We start from the raw sequence: 20182 nt of genomic DNA, 5'->3' as shown, positions 1-20182 counted from the left end.
TATACTCTTACTAAGGAGCCCTGGTGGTGCAATGGTTAAGTTGGTGGTTCAAACCCACCCAGGGGCTCCATAAGAGAAAGATCTAACAGCAGCAGTACATCAACAGGGAATTGCCAGAAATTCAAGCTGGATTCAGAAGAGGACGGGGAACAAGGGATATCACTGCTGATGTAAGATGGATCTTGGCTGAAAGCAGAGAATACCAGAAAGATATTTACCTGTGTTTTGTAGACTACGCAAAGGCATTCAACTGTGTGGATCATAACAAATTACGGATAACACTGCAAAAAACAGGAATCCCATAACACTTAATTGTGCCCATGCGGAACCTGTACATAGATCAAGAGTCAATCATTCGAACAGAACAAGGGGATATTGCATGGTTTAAAGTCAGGACAGGTGTGCGTCAGGGTTGTATCCTTTTACCATACTTATTCAACCTGTATGCTGAGCAAATAATCTGAGAAGCTAGACTATATGAAGAAGAATGGGGCATCAGGTTTGGAGGAAGACTCATTAACAACCTGGGTTATGCAGATAACACAACCTTGCTTGCAGAGTGTGAAGAGGACTTGAAGCACTTACTGATGAAGATCAAAGACCACAGCCTTCAGTATGGATTACACATCAACATAAAGAAAACAAAAATCCTCACAACTGGATCATAAGCAACATCATGATAAGCAGAGAAAATACTGAAGTTGTCAAGGATTTCATTTTATTTGGATCCATAATCAATGCCCATGGAAGCAGCATTCAGGAAATGATGCATTGCACTGGGCAAATCTGCTGCAAAAGACCTCTTTAATATGTTGAAAAGATGTCACTTTGAGGACTAAGCTGTTCCTGACTTGAGCCATGATATTTTCAATCACCTCATATGCATGCAAAAGTTGGATGATGAATAAGGAAGACAAGAAGGATTGATTCCTTTAAACTACGGTGTTGGCAAACAATACTGAATCTACCATAGACTGCCAGAAGAAAGAACGAGTCTGTCCTGGAAGAAGTACAGCCGTAGTGCTCCTTGGAACCAAGAATGGCAAGACAGTCTCAGAGACTTTGGTCATGTTATCAGGAGGGACCAGTCCCTGGAGAAGGATATCATGCTTGGTAAGGTAGAGGGTCAGTGAAAAAGAGGAAGACCCTTGACAGGATGGATTGACACAGTGGCTGCAACAATGGGCTCAAACATAGCAACCACTGTGAGAATGGCACAGGACCGGGCAGTGTTTTGCTCTGTTGTACACAGGGTTGTTATGAGTCAGAACTGACTCAATGGAACCTAACAACAACATTTGCTTCCATAAAGATTACAGCCTAGAAAATCCTAAGGGACAGTTCTACTCTGTCACATGGAGTTGCTATAAGTAGAAAATCAACTCGATGGCATACAACAACATATTCTTACTGATTTTCTGTCTAGTTGATCTATCAATTACTGACAGACTAGTATAGAAATCTCTAACTATCATTACTTTATTCTGTATTTCTTATTTCAATATTTCATTTTTTACTTCACATATGGATGGGGCTCTGTTGTAAAGGGTATATCCATTTATAATTGTTATATCTTTCTGATCTATTGACCCTTTTATTATTATAAAATGTTCCTCTTCATATCTTCAAGCTTATTATATCTGATGGAGTCTCTGGGTGGCACAAACAGTTAAACACCCAGCTACTAACTGAAAGACTGGCAGTTCAAATTCATCCAGGGGTGCATCAGAAGATTGGCCTGGCTATCTTCTTCCAAAAACTACTGTCATCGAAAGCCCTATGGAGCACAATTCTACTTTGAAATACATGATGTCACCATGAGTTGGAATCAACAGTAACTGGTGGTGGTGGATTATATCTGATGTTAGTATAGCCATTCCAGCTCTCTTATGATTATTGTTACATAGTATATCTTTTTCCATCCTTTCATTTTCAATCTATTTGTCTTTGAGTCAAGTATGTCTCTTGAAGAAATCATTTAATTGGATCTTACTTATTTATCTAGTCTGACAATCTCTGCCTTTTGATAGGAGTATTTTATCTATTCACATTTAAGTATAGTTATTGATATCAAAATCCATATTGATTTGGATTTACATCTGCTATTTTGCTATTTGGTTTATACATGTGCTACGTCTTTCTTATTCTATTCTTTCTAGGAATCTCACCTGTGCACTGCTCAGTGGTTATCAAACGGACCCGTAAGGTTCCACCCTCTGTTGATTATTTGCGTGTGGGTTGAGGAATGCACTCAAAGCCCAAGCCACTTCTCCAGTCTCCCTCTGCTTTCACTTTTTGCTGGACTCTCACTGTCTCCGCTGCACATGTATAGCTAGCTTCCCAGTCAGCCAGGAATGTGAGGAGAGCTTATCTCAGCCTTTAGATTGTTTCTTCACTTTCAGGATCTTCCTGTCAACTTTCTGGCTGGTCTGCTGCTTGCCCCAGTCAGAACTGCAATCAGCCTAGCAAAGCTGTAATGTTTCCCTATCCATTCCCAACTGAACCAGCCACTTTTAACAGGTAAAGCTATGGTATTTGTTATTCTGCTCAAAATCGATTCTGTCCCTGCTGGTAGCAAATTGGATGAATTTTGCACCCAGCGCCAGGTGTGTGAAGCCATAGTTTTCACTGACCACGCAGAGTATGGGAGTAAGCCCAGGGAAAAGGCTACATACTCCTGCCATTTTTATACGAAATTATAGCAGTTTTCAAACATAAACACTTCTTAATTTGTTATCTGACTTGGTCAGTTTACAGTGCTCTGAAGTTGTTTATAGCAATTGTGTCCAGTTTTATACTTGTTTTTGTGTAAAATAATTGCCAGTCTCTTCATGCCCCCATTACCAGAAGCCCCATTTTTTGTATATTCTTTACTTTAGTAATGCAACATCTTTGCAATATATGCAAAGGTAACTCAAATTAAAAGATGAAAGTTAGATTCATGTCACTGGTCCATACTCTTGAGTTTATATTACCATCTTGGCATAATACAGCATTTAAAACTACTTTAAACAGACCATAACTTTCAAATCTGAGTAATTTGTTTCACTGCAGGTTTCTAGACAGCTCTGGAAACACTCTTTGAAGACTTTTATAATTGCAGGAGCTAACTAATTGAGCACAGAAAATATCCCCATATTTTCATAGATTTGCAAGGCAACTTTAATACTTTCAGTAAGTTGAAATTGATATTTCCTGGGATAGAACCTATCATAAACCTAGACCTACATAAGAAATCATTTAATTCACCATATTGGCTGACATACCACCCACTTGCCTTCTTCAGACTCTGTAACATTTATAAAATTAGTAAAAAATGTTTTTCCAAATAATTTCAACCTATACAACTTTTGTTTTTTTCTCTTTCAAAAAAAGCAGAGGCCGCTTTCAGTTTCTCTGACTGGAAGACTTATCTTCAGGAATAAAAATATTTTAAATGTATTCAACTGAATTTGAAGGAAGTTGTATGAAGAGATGAGAGCGTCAGCCTAACTCAATGTGGCTTTCACTTCTAGGTATACTACTGCATATTTCCATTACATGAACATATCACAATTAATCTATTTAAACTCCTACTAACGGACATTTCAACTGCTTCCAGTTTTTGCTATTATGAACCATGCTACAAACATTCTTAAGAAGGCTTTTAGTATACCAGAGAGAATATAGCTCCAAGATATATATGAGCATCTTTGCCTTTACTAGATAACTCTGAACTGTAGTTGTTCCAATTTACATTGTATAGCAGCATATAATAATAAAAAAATCCACTGCCGTCGAGTAGATTTTGACTCATAGCGAACATATAATAGTTTCCATTTTTTCATACCTTTGATATTGCCATATTTATTAAGTTTTGCCAATCTTATGGCTATAAAAATGAAATCGTGGTTTTTTAAATCTGGATTACACTAAATGTTAACGAGAATTAGCACCTTTTCAAATGTTTACTGGTAATTCCTTTGAGAGAAGAAAAGAAAAAGAGAAGCTATCTGAAAAATATAAAGCAAAAGTAATACTTGTTCATTTAGATGGTAGATGCAGCATGGATTTTGTTAAATTATTTTTATTTAGATTTCACTGTGTCTGAAATAACATTATAATTTTACAAAACCATTAACCTTTAAACCAAATTACACTTTGAATTTGTTCTTTAAATTTGAGGTATTGAAGGCTATGTGGTTACTCTCCACAATATTCCTACATCACAAATTGACTCATAAAACAGTAAGTACTTACTCGAAGGCCAGAAATCCTCCTCATGGTAACCTGGCGGTTTGAATCATGGTGTCCAGAAATTTGGTTTGGACCCGGGAACATGAAATCTCTTGTGTTTTCATCATATGTAGACAGTGTTTCACCCACTACAAGAAAGATATCCTATGATTCAAATTATAACAAAATATTCTATTTAGAAACAAGATCATCAAGTATGATATATATGTTGCCGGATGCCTTATTTAAATACCTGCTTCAGGGTCATGTATTTTTTTTCCTATGAAAGAAAAATTAAAATAAAGGTATATTAAATGGATTAACACATTTAATTACTCAGGAATATGCTACATTTTACTAATTCTTTTTTTACTCCCTTTTTGTAGAATTGGGATATTTATATAAATTCAGTGAACATCTATGAGTTCCTAAAAAAGAAGATGTCTATTTAAAAATATCAAGTTGGTATAGCATTTACACATCTTAAACTTAATTATCATCTCTACAACTTCATTTTTTCTATCTACCATTATAAGACATGGGGTTACCTGTTGAAAAAATACAGACATTTTCTAGAATTTGCAATTACCTGAATTAGGTATACATGTAATATTCAAAATTTTAGATAACTAGTTTTCAATAAAACATAGCTCTCCGTTTTTCACATAAGGCAATAATTTAATCAAAATATATTTCTTCTATAATCATACAAATCAGTAACAAAACTAGTCTACATATATTAACTCTACCTCCCCCAGAGATCTGTAATGTTTATTAAGTAGGTAAAGTTTTATTCCCCTCCACTCCACAATAACAGCCAACACACTCACAAAAGATAAATAACTCTATTTCAGCAACAGAAGTACATAATTTTAGAAAATCACAACAATTTAAAAGTCCATTTTTATGGTTTTCACAAAATATCCTAGGTTAATATCAATTTATTTTCCACTTTGAATTACTACTATTAATTCAGTTTTAGAACAATGTGTTCAAATACCATTTATGTCAATTTTTCTGTATGTATTATTTTGTTCTATTGATATTTTACACATAATGGAACAATGATAGAAGCTCTACATTGTTCTTTGTTTGGAAAAAAGGAGAAAAGGTGAAATCTTTAAAAAGCATTTCACTGAATAGGTTTCCATGTCAATTACCTTATCAACATATAATACAGTACCTGGTGGAACAAGCTGTATCAACTCAAATACTGCTGTATCATCTGAAAGTTTAAGGAAAATTTTTGGTTAAGTAAATTAATAATAAGCAAAAGTTAGTTACTTCACAAAAAGAAGTATCTAAAGGCCAAAGAAATTGCTGGGTAGACTACATATATCTCAGCAGACTATATATGTTTATAAATATAAATTATGTGTGTATCTTAAGCAGAGTGGTTAGCACATTTGGCTATGTTACATAATACCTTATACCTTTTTTGTTGTTGTTGTTTTAAAGAACAGAAATTTATTTTCTCACAGTTCTGGAGACTAAAAATTCAAATCAGGGTATTGGCCATGTTGATTCTTTGAGAGAGGAATTGTTCCATGCCTTTCTCATAGTATCTGGTGGCTATCAGCAATCCTTGGTGTTCCTTTGCTGCTTACAGATGTATCTGCCTCTATTATCACATGGTGTCTTTCCCTGTGTGTGCATCTTCTCTCCAAGTCTGTTCTCCTTTTTTATAAAACATCAGTCATGTAGGATTAGGATTAAGACCCATGGTACACCAATAAGATTTAACTGATACCTTCAAAGGAAGACTCTATTTCCCCAAACAAGGTCACATTCACAGTAATACCTTATACTTTTAATATGTCTAAAGTATTTTATAATAAATTATAAAAATAAAATCATGTCCTTCCTTCCTTATACGAACTCATGAAAAAGGCATAATCTCTCTCTTCCTTAACAACGTGGCATTTTCATTCAATTGAAATCTTGGTCATTTAGTCCTCTACTTATATTTCCAGTCTACTAAAGATACTGGATACCCCCTTTGACTCATACTCTGGGTGAGTAATAAAGAGAAAAAAAAAAAACCTATGTCCTTTTCCCTCAAGTATCTTACATTCCATTAACAGGATAAGCATTAAATGAAATAAACACAAATAAATACATAATTACAAACCACAAGTACAATGAAAACATTATAGATAGTGCTATGAGAGCACACAATAAAACCTAATCCAGGCAGGGAGTCGGGGAAGGTTCCCTGAGGAAGAGATCTTTGGGACCTGATTTATAGTATAAATAGGTGTTAACCAGGGAGTTTTCCAAGCAGAAGGAACAGGATGTAAATAAAACATAGGGTAATCTAGAAGATTAGGTATTACAAAAACAGACTTCCTGCACAAATATCTGGAAAAGGTAGACAACTAAAGGATCTATTTGAAGACTGGAAGTCATAAAAAGCAGTAAATGAATAGACGCCAAAAAGATGAGCCTGACATTTGAGGCTACTTTTCCCTCATGGGCATATACCAATTCTGATAGAGGCTGCTGAGTGGTCAAGAAGCTAAGCATAGCTTTTGATAAGATAATGGGGTAAAGGAATTAAAATTGGAGTACATGGCCTCAGGAGGAAGGGGGAGGTGTGGAGGGAAGGGACAGTAGCCCAAAAACTGGATAGATGTTACGTTGGGATGCTGAAATCACATACTCCAACAGTAAAGGGTGAACAAAAAATAAATAACTAGGAACTGAGGCCCAAATTTGAATCATCTCAAATCTTGTTTGGATTAAAGTGATCCAGAATGGCTATCCCTAGCAATCTGCTATAGAAATCATAAATCTAGTCAGAAGGAAAATATTCTCATGCAAGGCCATAAATTATTTACATAATTTTTACCTACAAAGTCTGGCATCCAATCAAAGCTTACCTGAGACTTAGGCATATAGGGAAAAAAGACAATTGGGATCAAAAACCAAGAGATATAACAGGAAACAGAAAAATATTAACGGAAGATCTAGAAAACTGATTTATCTGACAGGAATTTTAAAATAGACTATATGCTCAAGAAAATAAAATCAAGATGGAGAATGACAGCAGAGAACTGGAAATTATTAAAAGAACCAAGTGGATTTTTTTTTTTAACTGAGAATTACAATAACCAAAAATTAGGATTGCAATGGATGAATTTAGTAACAGATCATAAATGAGTCAAGAGATTCAGGAAACTGGAAGACACAAGAAAGTATCTCGAAAGAAGATCAGAAAGCCAAAAGAGACACTAGAAATAGAGTGAGAAGGTCTAACAATGTGTAAATCAATCCACATAAAAAGAGAAGGCAAAGGGTCAGATGCAATATTTGAAAAGATAATGTCTGAAAATTTATCTAAGCACCAGGCAGAATAAATAGAAAGAAAACTACATTTGGCCACATCAAAGTAAAACTACAGGAAAACAAAGACACAAAAAAAGATTATTAGAAGGAGTCAATGAAAAACAACAGAATACCTTTGTTACAAGTTGAGTTGTGTTCCCCTAAAGGCATGTTGAAGCCCTAACTACCTGACTCCTGTGAAATGTGCACTTATTTGGAAACACGGACACAGAAATGTAACTAGTTAACACAAGGTCACATTGCAGTAAAGTGAGCCCCAAGGCACTATGACTACTTTTGTGTCCTTCAAGAAAAGAGAAGAGGCACACAGACAGATGCAGAGGAAAGACAGTCGTGTAGACAAAGTCAGAGATTGGAGTTATACTGCCACAAGCCAAGGAATGTCAGGGGCTACAGAAGCAGAAGAGACAAAATAAGGATCTTCCCATAGAGATATCCTGCCAACACACTGAATTCAGACTTCAAGCCTCCAGAACTGTGAGAGAATGAATTTTGGTTGTTTTAAGCCACTTGGTTTGTGGTACTGTGTTACAGCAGTCCTAGGAAACTAATAAATATTTTGGTACCAGAATTGCATGCTGCTAGAACAAATATTTAAAAATGTGTAAGTGGCTTTGGAATTGGATAACGGGTAGAGGCTGGAATAATTTTGAGGTGTTTGGTTGAATACACATAGATTGCCTTAACAAGACTATTGACAGAATAATGGATATGAAAGTTCATTCTGGTGAGAGCTCAGCAAGAAATGAGGAGACAGTAAAGAAAGCTTCTATCAATTAGAGAATACATATATCGTGATGAAGAAAATGTTGCTAGAAATATGAACATTAAAGAGGCTTCTGTTGAGCAAGAAAATGAGGAACATGTTAGTGGAAACTGTAGGAAAGGTTATCCTTGTTATAAAGTGGCAGAAAACCTTGCTAAATTCTACTGTTTTATAGAAAGTATAACTTCTAAGTGATGGACTTGGATATTTAGCTGAGAGGATTTTTAAGGAAAGTATAGAAGATGCAACCTGGTTTCTCCTTGCTCCTTACGGTAAAATGTGAAAGGAAAGAGAGAGATTGAGGAATGAATGCTAATCAAAAAAGAATCTGAACTTGAAGATTAGGAAAATTCCAAGCCTATTAATAGTGGAAAATGAGAAAGTATGCTCTGGCGGGAACACCAAGGGTGTGGCTGGACAACTGTTTGCTACAGATTGAGAGACTTATGGAAACAATCAATCCACTCAGTAGAGGCACTGCCAGCCTGTACTGAAGGGGACAGAGAAGAGACAAAATGAAGGAATCCTGTAGGCATCTGGGATTTGACAGGCATGAAATGAGTCAACAGGACTCTTTCCCACTGGTCATGGTATATAATCCTTTTAATATACTGCTGAATTCAGTTTGCCAGTATTTTTTAAACTTTTGTGCATCAAGGGCACTATCAAGAGAGTGAAAAAACAACCCAGAGAATGGGAAAATTTCTTAGCAAATCATATATCTGATAAGGCATTAATATCCAGAATATATAAGGAACTCTTACAACTCAACTACAACAAGAAAATACAACCCAGTTAAAAATGGGCAAAGGACTTGAACAGATATTTCTCCAAAGAAGATATACAAATGGTTGATAATACACATGAAATGATGCTCAACTCATCAGTCATTAGGAAAAAGCAAATCAAAACAATGAGATACCACTTCACACCCACTAGGATGGATATACTGGGAAAAAAAGAAAGAAAGAAATAAGTATTGGTAAGGATGAAAAGAAACCAGAACTCTCATACATTATTGGTAGGAATGTAAAATGATAATAGCCATTGTGGAAAACAGTCTGTTGGCTCCTCAGTAAATTAAGCATATCCTTACCATGTTGTTGTTGCTGGTGCCATCAAGTTGGTTCTGACTCACAGTGACCCTATGTAAGACAGAACAAAACACTACCCGGTCCTGAGCCATCCTTATGATCGTTGTTATGCTTAAGCCCATTGTTGCAGCCACTGTGTGACTCCATCTCATTGAGGATCTTACTCTTTTTCACTGAACCTCTACTTTACCAAGTATGATGTCCTTCTCCAGGGACTGATCCCTCCTGATAAAATGTTTAAAGTGTGTGAAACTACATCTCGCCATTCTTGCTTCTAATGAGCATTCTGCTGTACTTCTTCCGAGACACATTTGTTTGCTCTTTTGGCAGTATTGTTCTCCAACACCATAATTCAAACGCATCAATTCTTCTTTGGTCTTCCTTATTCATTGTCCAGCTTTCAAGTGCATACGAGGAGATTGAAAACACCATGGCTTGGGTCAGGTGGACCTTAGTCCTTAAAGTGAAATCTTTGCTTTTTAACACTTTAAAGAGGTCTTTTGCAGCAGATTTGTCCAATGCAATGCATCATCTGATTTCTTGATTGCTGCTTCCATGGGCATTGATTTTTGATTCAAGTAAAATGAAATTCTTGACAACTTCTGTCTTTTCTCTGTTTATCATGATGTTGCTTACTGATCCAGTTGTGGGGGATTTTGTTTTATGTCCAGGTGTAATCCATACTGAAGGCTGGGGTCTTTGATCTTCATCAGTAAGGTCTTCATGTCCTCTTTAATTTCAGCAAACAAGGCTGTGTCATCTGTATAGTGCATATTGTTAATGAGTCTCCCTCCAATCCTGATGTCACGTTCTTCATATAGTCCAGCTTCTTGGAATATATGCTCAGCAGACAGATTGAATAAATACGGTGAAAGGATACAACCTTGATGCACACCTTTCTTGACTTTGAACCACCGAGTATCCCCTTGTTCTGTCTGAATGACTGCCTGTTGGTATAAGTACAGATTCCTCATGAGCAATATTAAGTGTTCTGAAACACCCATTCTTCACAATGCTATTCATAATCTGTTATGATCCACACAGTTGAATGCCTTGGCATAGTCAATAAAACATGGGTAAACATTTTTCTGGTATTTTCTGCTTTCAGCCAGGATCCATCTGACATCAGCAATAATATCCCTTCTTCATGTCCTCTTCTGAATCTGGCTTTAATTTTTGGCAGTTGCTTGCTGATGTACTGCTGTAACTGCTTTTGAATGATCTTCAGCAATATTTTACTTGTCTGTGATATTAATGACATTGTTCAATAATTTCCACGTTCTGTTGGATCATCTTTCTTTGGAATGGGTACAAATATGGATCTTTTCTAGTCAGTTGGCCAGGAAGCTGTCTTCCAAATTTCTTGGCATAGACAAGTAAGCACCTCTAGTGCTGCATTCCAGTGTTGAAACATCTCAATTGGTATTCCGTCAATTCCTGGACACTTTTTTTGGCCAATGCCTTCAGTGCAGCTTGGATCTCCTCCTTCAGTACCATCAATTCTTAATCATATACTACCTCTTGAAATGGTTGAACACCGACAAATTCTTTTTGGTATAGTAACTCTGTGTATTCCTTCCATCTTTTGATGCTTCCTGTGTCGTTTAATATCTTCCCCATACAATCCTTCAATATTGCAACTTGAGGCTTGAATTACAACAACATTGTGCTTCAGGATAGATCTTTCTCAAGCTGAAAGAACTGAAGAAAAAATTCAAGCCTCGAGTTGCAATTTTTCTCGTAGAAATCCTTCAATATTCCAACGTTAGGCTTGAATCTTTTCTTCAGTTCTTTCAGCTTGAGAAATGCCAAGCGTGTTCTTCTCTTTTGATTTTCAATCACAAGGTCTCTGTGCATCTCATTATAATACTTTGTCTTCTCGAGCTGCCCTTTGAAATATTCTGTTTAACTCTTATTTCATCATCTCTTTCTTTCACTTTAGCTCCTTTACATTCAAGAGCAACCTTCAGCGTCTCCTCTGACATCCATTTTGTTCTTTTCTTTCTTTACTACCTTTTTAATGACCTCTTGTTTTCTTCATGTTTGATGTCCTTGATATCATTCCACAACTCGTCTGCTCTTCAGTCATTAGTGTTCAATGCGTCAAATCTATTCTTGAGATGGTCTCTAAATTCAGATGGGATATACTCAAGGTCATATTTTGGCTCTCGTGGACTTGTTCTAATTTTTTTCAGTTTCAACTTGAACTTGCATATGAGCAGTTGATGCTCTGTTCCGCAGTCAGCCCCTGGCCTTGTTCTAACTGATGATTTTGAGCTTTTCCATCGTCTCCTTCCACTGATGTAATCGATTTGATTCCTGTGTATTCCATCTGATGAGGCCCACATGTATAGTCACTGTTTATGTTGGTGAGAAAAGGTATTTGCAATGAGGAAGTCATTGGTCTGCAAAATTCTATTATGCAATCTCTGGTGTCATTTCTATCACTGAGGCCATATTTTCCAACTACTGATCCTTTTTCCTTGTTTCCAACTTTTGCGTTCCAATCACCAGTAAATATCAATGTGTCTTGATTGCACATTTGATCAATTTCATACTGCAGAAGTTGGTAAAAATCTTTAGTTTTCTCATCTTTGGCTTTAGTGGTTGGTGCATAAATTTGAATAATAGTCGTAGGTAATGATAATACTGTATAGCCCAGCAATTCCACTCCTAGGTATACAGCCAAAAGAATTGAAAACATATACTCAAATACACATATACTTATGTTCATAGCAGCACCATTCTCAATAGACAAAAGGTGGAAACAATCTAAATGTCCATCAACAGATGAACTGATAAATTGTGTTATATACATTCAATGCAAAGTTATTCAGCCATAAAAAGGAATGGACCAGCGGGGCCAAGATGGCAGAGTAGTCAGACGCTTCCAGTGGTCCCTCTTACAACAATGACCCAAAAAAACAAGTGAATCAATTATATATGACAATCTAGGAGCCCAGAACATCAAAGGCAAAGTTGAGGAATCAGACTGAGTGGCAGGGGGAAGGAGAGGTGGTTCAGAAGCAGCAAGGAGTTGCTACATCTGACCCAGTGGGAGCCAGCACGCTGTTGGCCAGGTTGGCTGGCATGCGTGGTGACACGGGCAGTGGCGTTCAGGACAGGTTTTCTACATCAGAAGAGACTGAGCGGTGGAGTCTGCTCAGGCCTCTAGAGCCAGTGAAAAGTGGCGCTCAATCGGCAAAAGATAAGGACATGTATTTAACCTACTGCGTGGATCAAAAAACACCCCCTTTGGGAATAACCACTCTCCCATTGACCTGCTCCCTCTCCATTCTCCACCACGTCCCAGGCAAGCTTCAGCAATTGCTGCATCCCCTGGGACAGCAGAACCTGTCGCATGCCCTGAGCCATTATCCAGCCTTGGAGAGGGAACAAATTAACAAACATGAGAAAATAACCTTCCAGCTCCACAAAAGCCGGGAACTCAGGGCAGCCACACCTCCTTTGCCTAGGCACAGGCATAAAGTGTCCACGGGCTTTGAATGCCTTTCATCCTTGCACAGACCTGTGTGGGCCCATTTCAATAGTGTAGGCCCTCATTAGCACCATACAACAGGGTATATACCTGAAGCCTAACTTCACTGTATCAGCTATACGGTGGAGTGGCAGGTTCGTGACATTTGGCACCGCTCTGCCCATTAAGCAGGGTCCTCACCTACCCACATCAGGGGTCTGAGGACTGGTGACTCCACTCATGCCACCAACCCACTTGCAACAGGGGTCCAAGAGTAAGTGATGTGTGCCTCCCAGTCCTTACAGCCAACAGCACTGGGTGCCCACAGTCCAGCTGCGAAAGCCACCCACCTATAACTCTAGGGAACAGGGACTCACTTTCCTCCCAGACACTCAGGGGCAGCTGTCAGCCCCCTGCCTTGCTCAGTGTGTGACCCCCTACTGCAGCCTGATACCTGTGCCTACTCCAACCACCCCTGGCCATCTAGGACTGTAGGTGAGAGCCTGCACCACACACTTGGTGACTGACTATCTGGACACCTGAGCTGAATCTGTACAAGAAAAGTAAACAGACTCCTGGGCTCACATACCTATAACAGATCTAACCATCTGGTGACAGGACATTAGAGCTTCAAAGGTGCCAATAATCAAACTAGCTCATACAACCAGCCTATCTGGGCATATCAAAACATAACAAAACAAGAAACTAGGACATAGTAAACAAACATAAAATAAATATAATAACTTATTGATGCCTCAGAGACAACAGTCAATATTAAATCACATAAAGAGGCAGACCATGATGGCTTCAGCAAACCAAAGATTGATGAAGATTCAAGACATCTTCCAGAGGAAGAGAACTTCTTGGAATTACCGGAGGTAGAATACAAAAGATTAATATACAGAACTCTTTAAGAGATTAGGAAGGAGATCATTCAAAACATAGAACAAGCCAAAGAACACAAAGACAAAGCAATAGAGGAACTTAAGAAGATTACAGAAGACCACAATGACAAATTTAACAGGCTGCAAGAATCCATAGAGAGACAACAAACAGAAATCCAGAGGATTAACAATAAAATTTCAGAATTAGACAACTCAACAGAAAGTCATAGGAGCACGATTGAGGCAATGGAAGTCAGAATTAATAAGATTGAAGATAAAGCACCTGACACCAATTTATTTGAGGAAAAATCAGATAAAAAATTTTGTAAAAAATGAAGAAACTATAACAATTATGTGGTACTCTATCAAGAGGAATAACCTATGAGTGACTTAAGTACCAGAACAGGGGGGGATAACAGAAAATACAGAGAGAATCAATGAAGATTTGTTGGCAGAAAACTTCCCTGTTACCATGAAAGATGAGAAGACATCTATCCAAGATGCTCATCGAACCCCACATACAGCAGATCCCAAACCAAATTCACCAAGACATATTATAATCAAACTTGCCAAAACCAAAGATAAAGAGAGAATTTTAAGAGCGGCTAGGGATAAACAAAAAGTCATCTACAAAAGAGAGTCGATAAGACTAGGCTCAAACTACACAGCAGAAACCATGCAGGCAAAAAGGCAATGGGATAACATATATAAAGCCTTGAGGGAAAAAAAATTGCCAGCCAAGAATTATATATCCAGCAAAACTGTCTCTCAAATATGATGGTGAAATTAGGGCATTTCCAGATAAACAGAAGTTTAGGGAATTTGCAAATTTGCAAAAACCAAACCAAAATCACAAGATATACTAAAGGGAGCCCTCCAGTTAGAAAATCAGTAACATCAGATAACAACCCAAAACAAGAACACAGGACAGAGCAACCAGATATCAACCCAGATAGGGAAGTCACAAAAATAAATCAAAGCTAAATCACTGAAAATAGGGAAATAGAGATGTCAATACATAAAAGATGACAACATTAAAACAAAAATAGGGACTAAAAAATGTAGTCACGGACCTGTCATATGGAGAGGAAGTCAAGGCGATATAAAGAAATAAAAGATTGGTTTAAACTTAGAAAAACAGAGGTAAATATAAAGGTAACCACAAAGTAAACTAACAATCCTACACATCAAAATAAAAAACAAAAAATACATACTCAGCAAATACAAAATCAACAACAATGAAAAAGATGAAAAGAAAAATGACTCAGCACAAAAAATTAACTGGAACAAAGGAACTGTCAACAACACACAAAAAGACATCAAAATGACAGCACTAAACACATACCTATCAATAATTATGCTGAACGTAAATGGACTACATGCATCAATATAGAGATAGAGAGTGGCAGAATGGATAAACACAATCCATCTGTATGCTGCCTACAAGAGACACACCTTAGACTCAAAGACATACACAAACTAAAACTCAAAGGATGGATAAAAATATATCAAGCAAACATCAATCAAAAAAGAGCAGGTGTGGCAATACTAATCTCTGACAAAATAGACTTTAAAGTAAAATCCACCACAAAGGATAAGGAAGGACACTATATAATGATTAAAGGGTCAATACACCAGGTGGACATAACCATAATAAACATTTATGCACCTAATGACAGGGCTCCAAAATACATAAACTCTAACAGCATTGAAAAGAGAGATAGACAGCTCCACAATAATAGTAGGAGACTTCAATACACCACTTTTGGTGAAGGACAGAACATCCAGAAAGAAGCTCAATAAAGACACGGAAGATCTAAATGCCACAATCAACCAACTTGATCTCATAGACATATACAGAACACTCCACCCAAAAGGAGCCAAGTATACTTTCTTTTCCAATGCATGTGGAACATTCTCCAGAGGGGACCACATATTAGGCCATAAAGCAAGCCTTAACAGAATCCAAAGCATCAAAATATTACAAAGCATCTCTTCTGACAATAAAGCCATAAAAGTGGAAATCGATAACAGGAAAAGGAATGAAGTACCTATACAGGTTACAATGTAGATGAACCTCAAATACATTAGACCAAGTAAAAGAAGCCAGACACAAATGGTCACTTATAGTGTGATTCTGTTTATATGAAATATCCAAAATAGGTAAATCCATAGAGACAAAAAACATACTGGAGGTTGCCCAGGGCTGGGGGAGGAGGAAATGTGAATAACTGCTAAATGGTTAGGAGGTTTCCTTTTGGGTAATGAAAATGTTTTGAAACAAGATAGAGGTGGTGGTTATAGAAAATTGTGAATGTACTTAATTCCATTGAAGTGTTCACTTTAAAATGGTAAATTTTGTGATATGAATTTCACCTCAATAAAAAGTTAAAAAAGAAAAAAAAACTAAAGGAAATATATCAAAGGGTGATATGTTGAAGCTTTCCCTCTGAGCTCGAGAGTAAGACATTCACTTTTACTGGAGATCTGAGCCAGTGTAATAAAGCAATAAAATAAAAGTATGACAACAAGAAAAATAAAATTCTCAGTATTCACAATGTGTCAAAGAAACCTAAAGACATGTTTTTTAAATTAATGCATATAGCAAGTTTGCTCGAAACATGGTCAATATGCTAAAGTCAACTGTATTTTTATATATCAGCAACAGTCAGAAATGACAGTATAATCTTGTTTAAAAGTGTGGAATATCTAGAAAAATATTGAATGAAAGATGTTGGAGACTGATACACAGAAAGTTATAAATGATATCGAGGGCAACTAAAGAAGAGATACATTAATAGATGAGATCCTTAGTTTAATTATCTTTCCAAAGACTACTTTCGAATAAGGTCTCATTCATTGTACCAGGATTAGGACCTGGATATATCATTAGGGGGACACGATTCAACCCACTATACCAAACCCAAAAACCAAACCTGCTGCCATCAAGTCAATTCCAACTCATAGTGACCTTGTAGGACAGAGCAGAACTGCCCAACAGAGTTTCCAAGGCTGTAATCTTTACACAAGTGGACTGCCACATCTTTCTCCAACTGAGTGGCTGGTGGGTTCGAACCACCGACCTTTCAGTTAGCAGCTAAGTGCTTAACCACTGCACCACTAGGGCTCCTTTCAACCCACTACAGTGCTCTAAAGAGGTCACCTTGAAGACTAAGGAGCACCTGACCCAAGCCGTGGTTTTTTCAATCATCTCAAATGCATGCAAAAGCTGGATGATGAATAAGGAAGACTGAAGAGGATGCCTTTGAACTGTGGTGTTGGCGAAGAATACTGAATATATCATGGACTGCCAAAAGAATGAACAAATCTGTCCTGGAAGAAGTATAACCAAAATGCTCCTTAGAAGCAAGGATTGCGAGACTACATCTCACATACTTTGGACACGTTATCAGGAGGGATCAGTCCTTAGGGAAAGACATCATGCTCGGTAAAGTAGACGGTCAGCGGAAAAAGAGAAAGACCCTCAATGAGATGGACTGACACAGTGGCTGCAACAATGGGCTCAAGCATAATGATTGTGAGGATGGTGCAGGACCAGGTGCTCTTTTCGTTCTGTTGTATGGTCGCTATGAGTTGGAACTGACTTGACAGCACCTAACAACAACATAGTGCTCTAAAAAATCACTGTTTTTGAGATGTCCCATTATACTGTTTTATGTTAAAGTTATATTCCACCTTATCCATGAGATCAACTAAAATGGGAGCCATCCATTCTATATGCTCAACATCATATTCCTTCAAAATGTTATTTAGTCATCTTAAATCAGTTTTTATTTTTTCATGATATCTCCAAATTTCTGTATTTCCTTTATTGTGTAAACTGAACATGTATTAATTTTATCATTAAAATAACAATAATAAGGCATTTAAAAAGAAGATAGTAGAAGCAACAGGCTCTACCAAGAAATTAATCATCTCCTTTTAGCCTATGCCATCTGATTTTGTCAATTTTCATCCTCTTTCTCACTACCATCTCTTAACCTCAAGGCCACTGTCACTTTTTCATTGAAAATCTAATGGCTTATCTTCCTCTGAAACCTAAGACTTGCTATAATCTTGAGCAATATCGGTATCAATGTAAATGACTCATCCAACAGTTCTCTGACTGCCTCAGGAATCCTTACGAAAAGATTCTGATTACTTACTTACATGTCTGATTCTTCTACTAAAATGGATACTCCTTTGAGGAAAGGGCTTATATTTTATTCATTTTTAACCCCCTATACTCTCTCACAGTGACTGATTCTGCACCGGCAATCAAAAACAGTTTATCACGGGCCAGAGGATAAGCAACTTTTGCTTAATAAGATTTTTCTATACCCCTGAAATCACACAACATATTCTATGAACATGCCATGCTGTTTCTTCTTCCATTATCAATAAATAAGAACAGAAAAGGAATGAATGCTGAATACAGTATTAAAATAAGAGCTTACCTTTTCAGAATCTTAATCTACTATACTTATAATAATTATAATACTTGATCACAAGGAAAAACCCTCTCTTCCAGAAAATATCTTAACATAAAATGAAATTTTGTTAGAAATGCCCTCTGAGCTCCCAAAGCACTTTGCACATACTGTTTCCTTACAACACTCTATTATAATTATTTGCTTACATGTCTGTCTTTATATCTCATCACTGCTGAAAGAATAACTCCCTTTCAAATCAACCAAAAAGATTCATTACATTTAATACACTTCTAGAATTATAAGTGTATTTTATTTTAATTCTCCACAAACTGGAAAGAATGTGCATATGGTTCTGAAGTTTAATAGAGGTTGTTTTCTAATGCTGATTTACAATTTGGTTATCTGGAATCTACAGTACATTTTTCTACAAAAATAGTGTTACCCATGGCACTTGAATTCCCAACTCAGCCCATAAAAGCCTAGTTAATCCATAATGTAGTGGAAATATAATACTATTAATATTAGCCTGAATTCTGAGTCACTGGCACAAAAGAACACGGGAAGTAGGAAAGATAGAGGTGGCAAAGGAACACTTTTCTCTTTATTTTCAAGACGTAAAAAACTAGAACTAGATAAAATGTAACTAGACCAGTTTTTATTGACTTTTTTAAAATTATTGTTAGTGGGGCCCTGTTGGTGCAGTGGTTAAGCGCTACGGCTATTAACCAAAAAGGTCGGCAGTTTGAATCCACCAGCAATTCCTTGAAAACCCTATGGGGCAGTTCTACTCTGTCCTATAGGATCGCTATGAATCGGAATCGACTCGCCAGCAATGAGTTTGGTCTTTCAAAGAGGCTTTTTTTTCCATAGCTACCCCCTCATGAAATTGTAATACCACAGATATACTGTGTACCTGTTTTATGTTATGGATTGTAGTCCTTTGGAGGATCACAAACCATTGTAATATCTAAGATATTTCTGATCTCCGAGAACCAATTTTTGCCCCCTTGGGGACAAAACTGTACCACTTGAATATGAATAAACTAGACAAACACTGAAAGTCAGTATAATAGGGTAAGTCAAAGTATGGACAATGGAGCTAGCAACTTCAGCAAGCTACTTAAACTCTCTGTGCCTCAGTTTCCTTATCTGTAAAATGGTAATTATAACAGCGCCTACCTAATAGATTGTTTACAGAGAGCTGAATTAGTTAAGACATATAAAATGCTTAGAAGGGTGCCTGGCATACAGTAAACACCCAATAAGTGTTAGCTACTATCTTCATTATCATCATTATCATTATTATTACCAATATTGCAGCTGCTGCTACCATTAATACTACTATTTGGCATTTTGACCACCTCCCTTTTTGTTAGCTTTTACCAGATATTGCTTTGCCCAAATAGCCAGTGTATTCATGTATTCCAGAAATTATAGTGGAAGCATCCTCATCAACCCTACTATACCATAAAAATGTTCTGTGTTCCACATTCCATAATTATTCAGAACCCTATCTATTTGCAATAAAAATATCCAATATTTCCAGGAAGAATTCATTCAGCTATATGTTAGTACATAATATGATGAAATTAGCTCATTCGAATTCAAGAATGTCAGGCCCATAATCCTGAAAGCACTGCATGCATTTTAAAAGAGAATACAGTCTTGTGAATTCAAATCAATCTCAACTGAATTTTCAGGGAGTGTAACAGAGCTACAGGGGAAACTTCTTACAGTACAAAGAAAGCTATTTGGAAGAGGAAATCATACACAACGACAAGTAAGTTGCAACATGGAAATTTACATGGTTAGGTGAGATTAGTTATCTCTAGAACAGTGTCATACATTGAATTGTGTCCCTCAAAAATATGTGTCACATGAGGAAATGCTCGCGATCACTAGCCATTAGAGAAATGCAAATTAAAACCACAATGAGATACCATCTCACCCCGGCATTACTGGCA

At 37.0% G+C, this 20182-nt stretch overlaps 1 protein-coding gene across 2 annotated transcripts in view; it reads right to left on the bottom strand.

Moving 5' to 3' along the window:
• The window catches only part of SPATA6 (spermatogenesis associated 6), a 148149-nt gene that overhangs the window by 95099 nt on the left and 32868 nt on the right, over positions 1 to 20182 (bottom strand). For both annotated transcript variants that reach the window (XM_004371765.2, XM_023727098.1), the window contains exons 4-5: positions 5399 to 5440; positions 4240 to 4364 (exon numbers count right to left, since the gene is read on the bottom strand). In XM_004371765.2, coding sequence (XP_004371822.1) covers positions 4240 to 4364; positions 5399 to 5440 — 167 coding nt within the window. The remainder of the gene's footprint in view (positions 1 to 4239; positions 4365 to 5398; positions 5441 to 20182) is intronic.

Source organism: Trichechus manatus, unplaced genomic scaffold, assembly GCF_000243295.1.
Source record: "Trichechus manatus latirostris isolate Lorelei unplaced genomic scaffold, TriManLat1.0 scaffold00015, whole genome shotgun sequence".
Lineage (NCBI taxonomy): Eukaryota > Metazoa > Chordata > Mammalia > Sirenia > Trichechidae > Trichechus > Trichechus manatus.
Note: the sequence above shows the minus strand (reverse complement) of the source record. Positions and strands in the feature narration are given on the sequence as shown.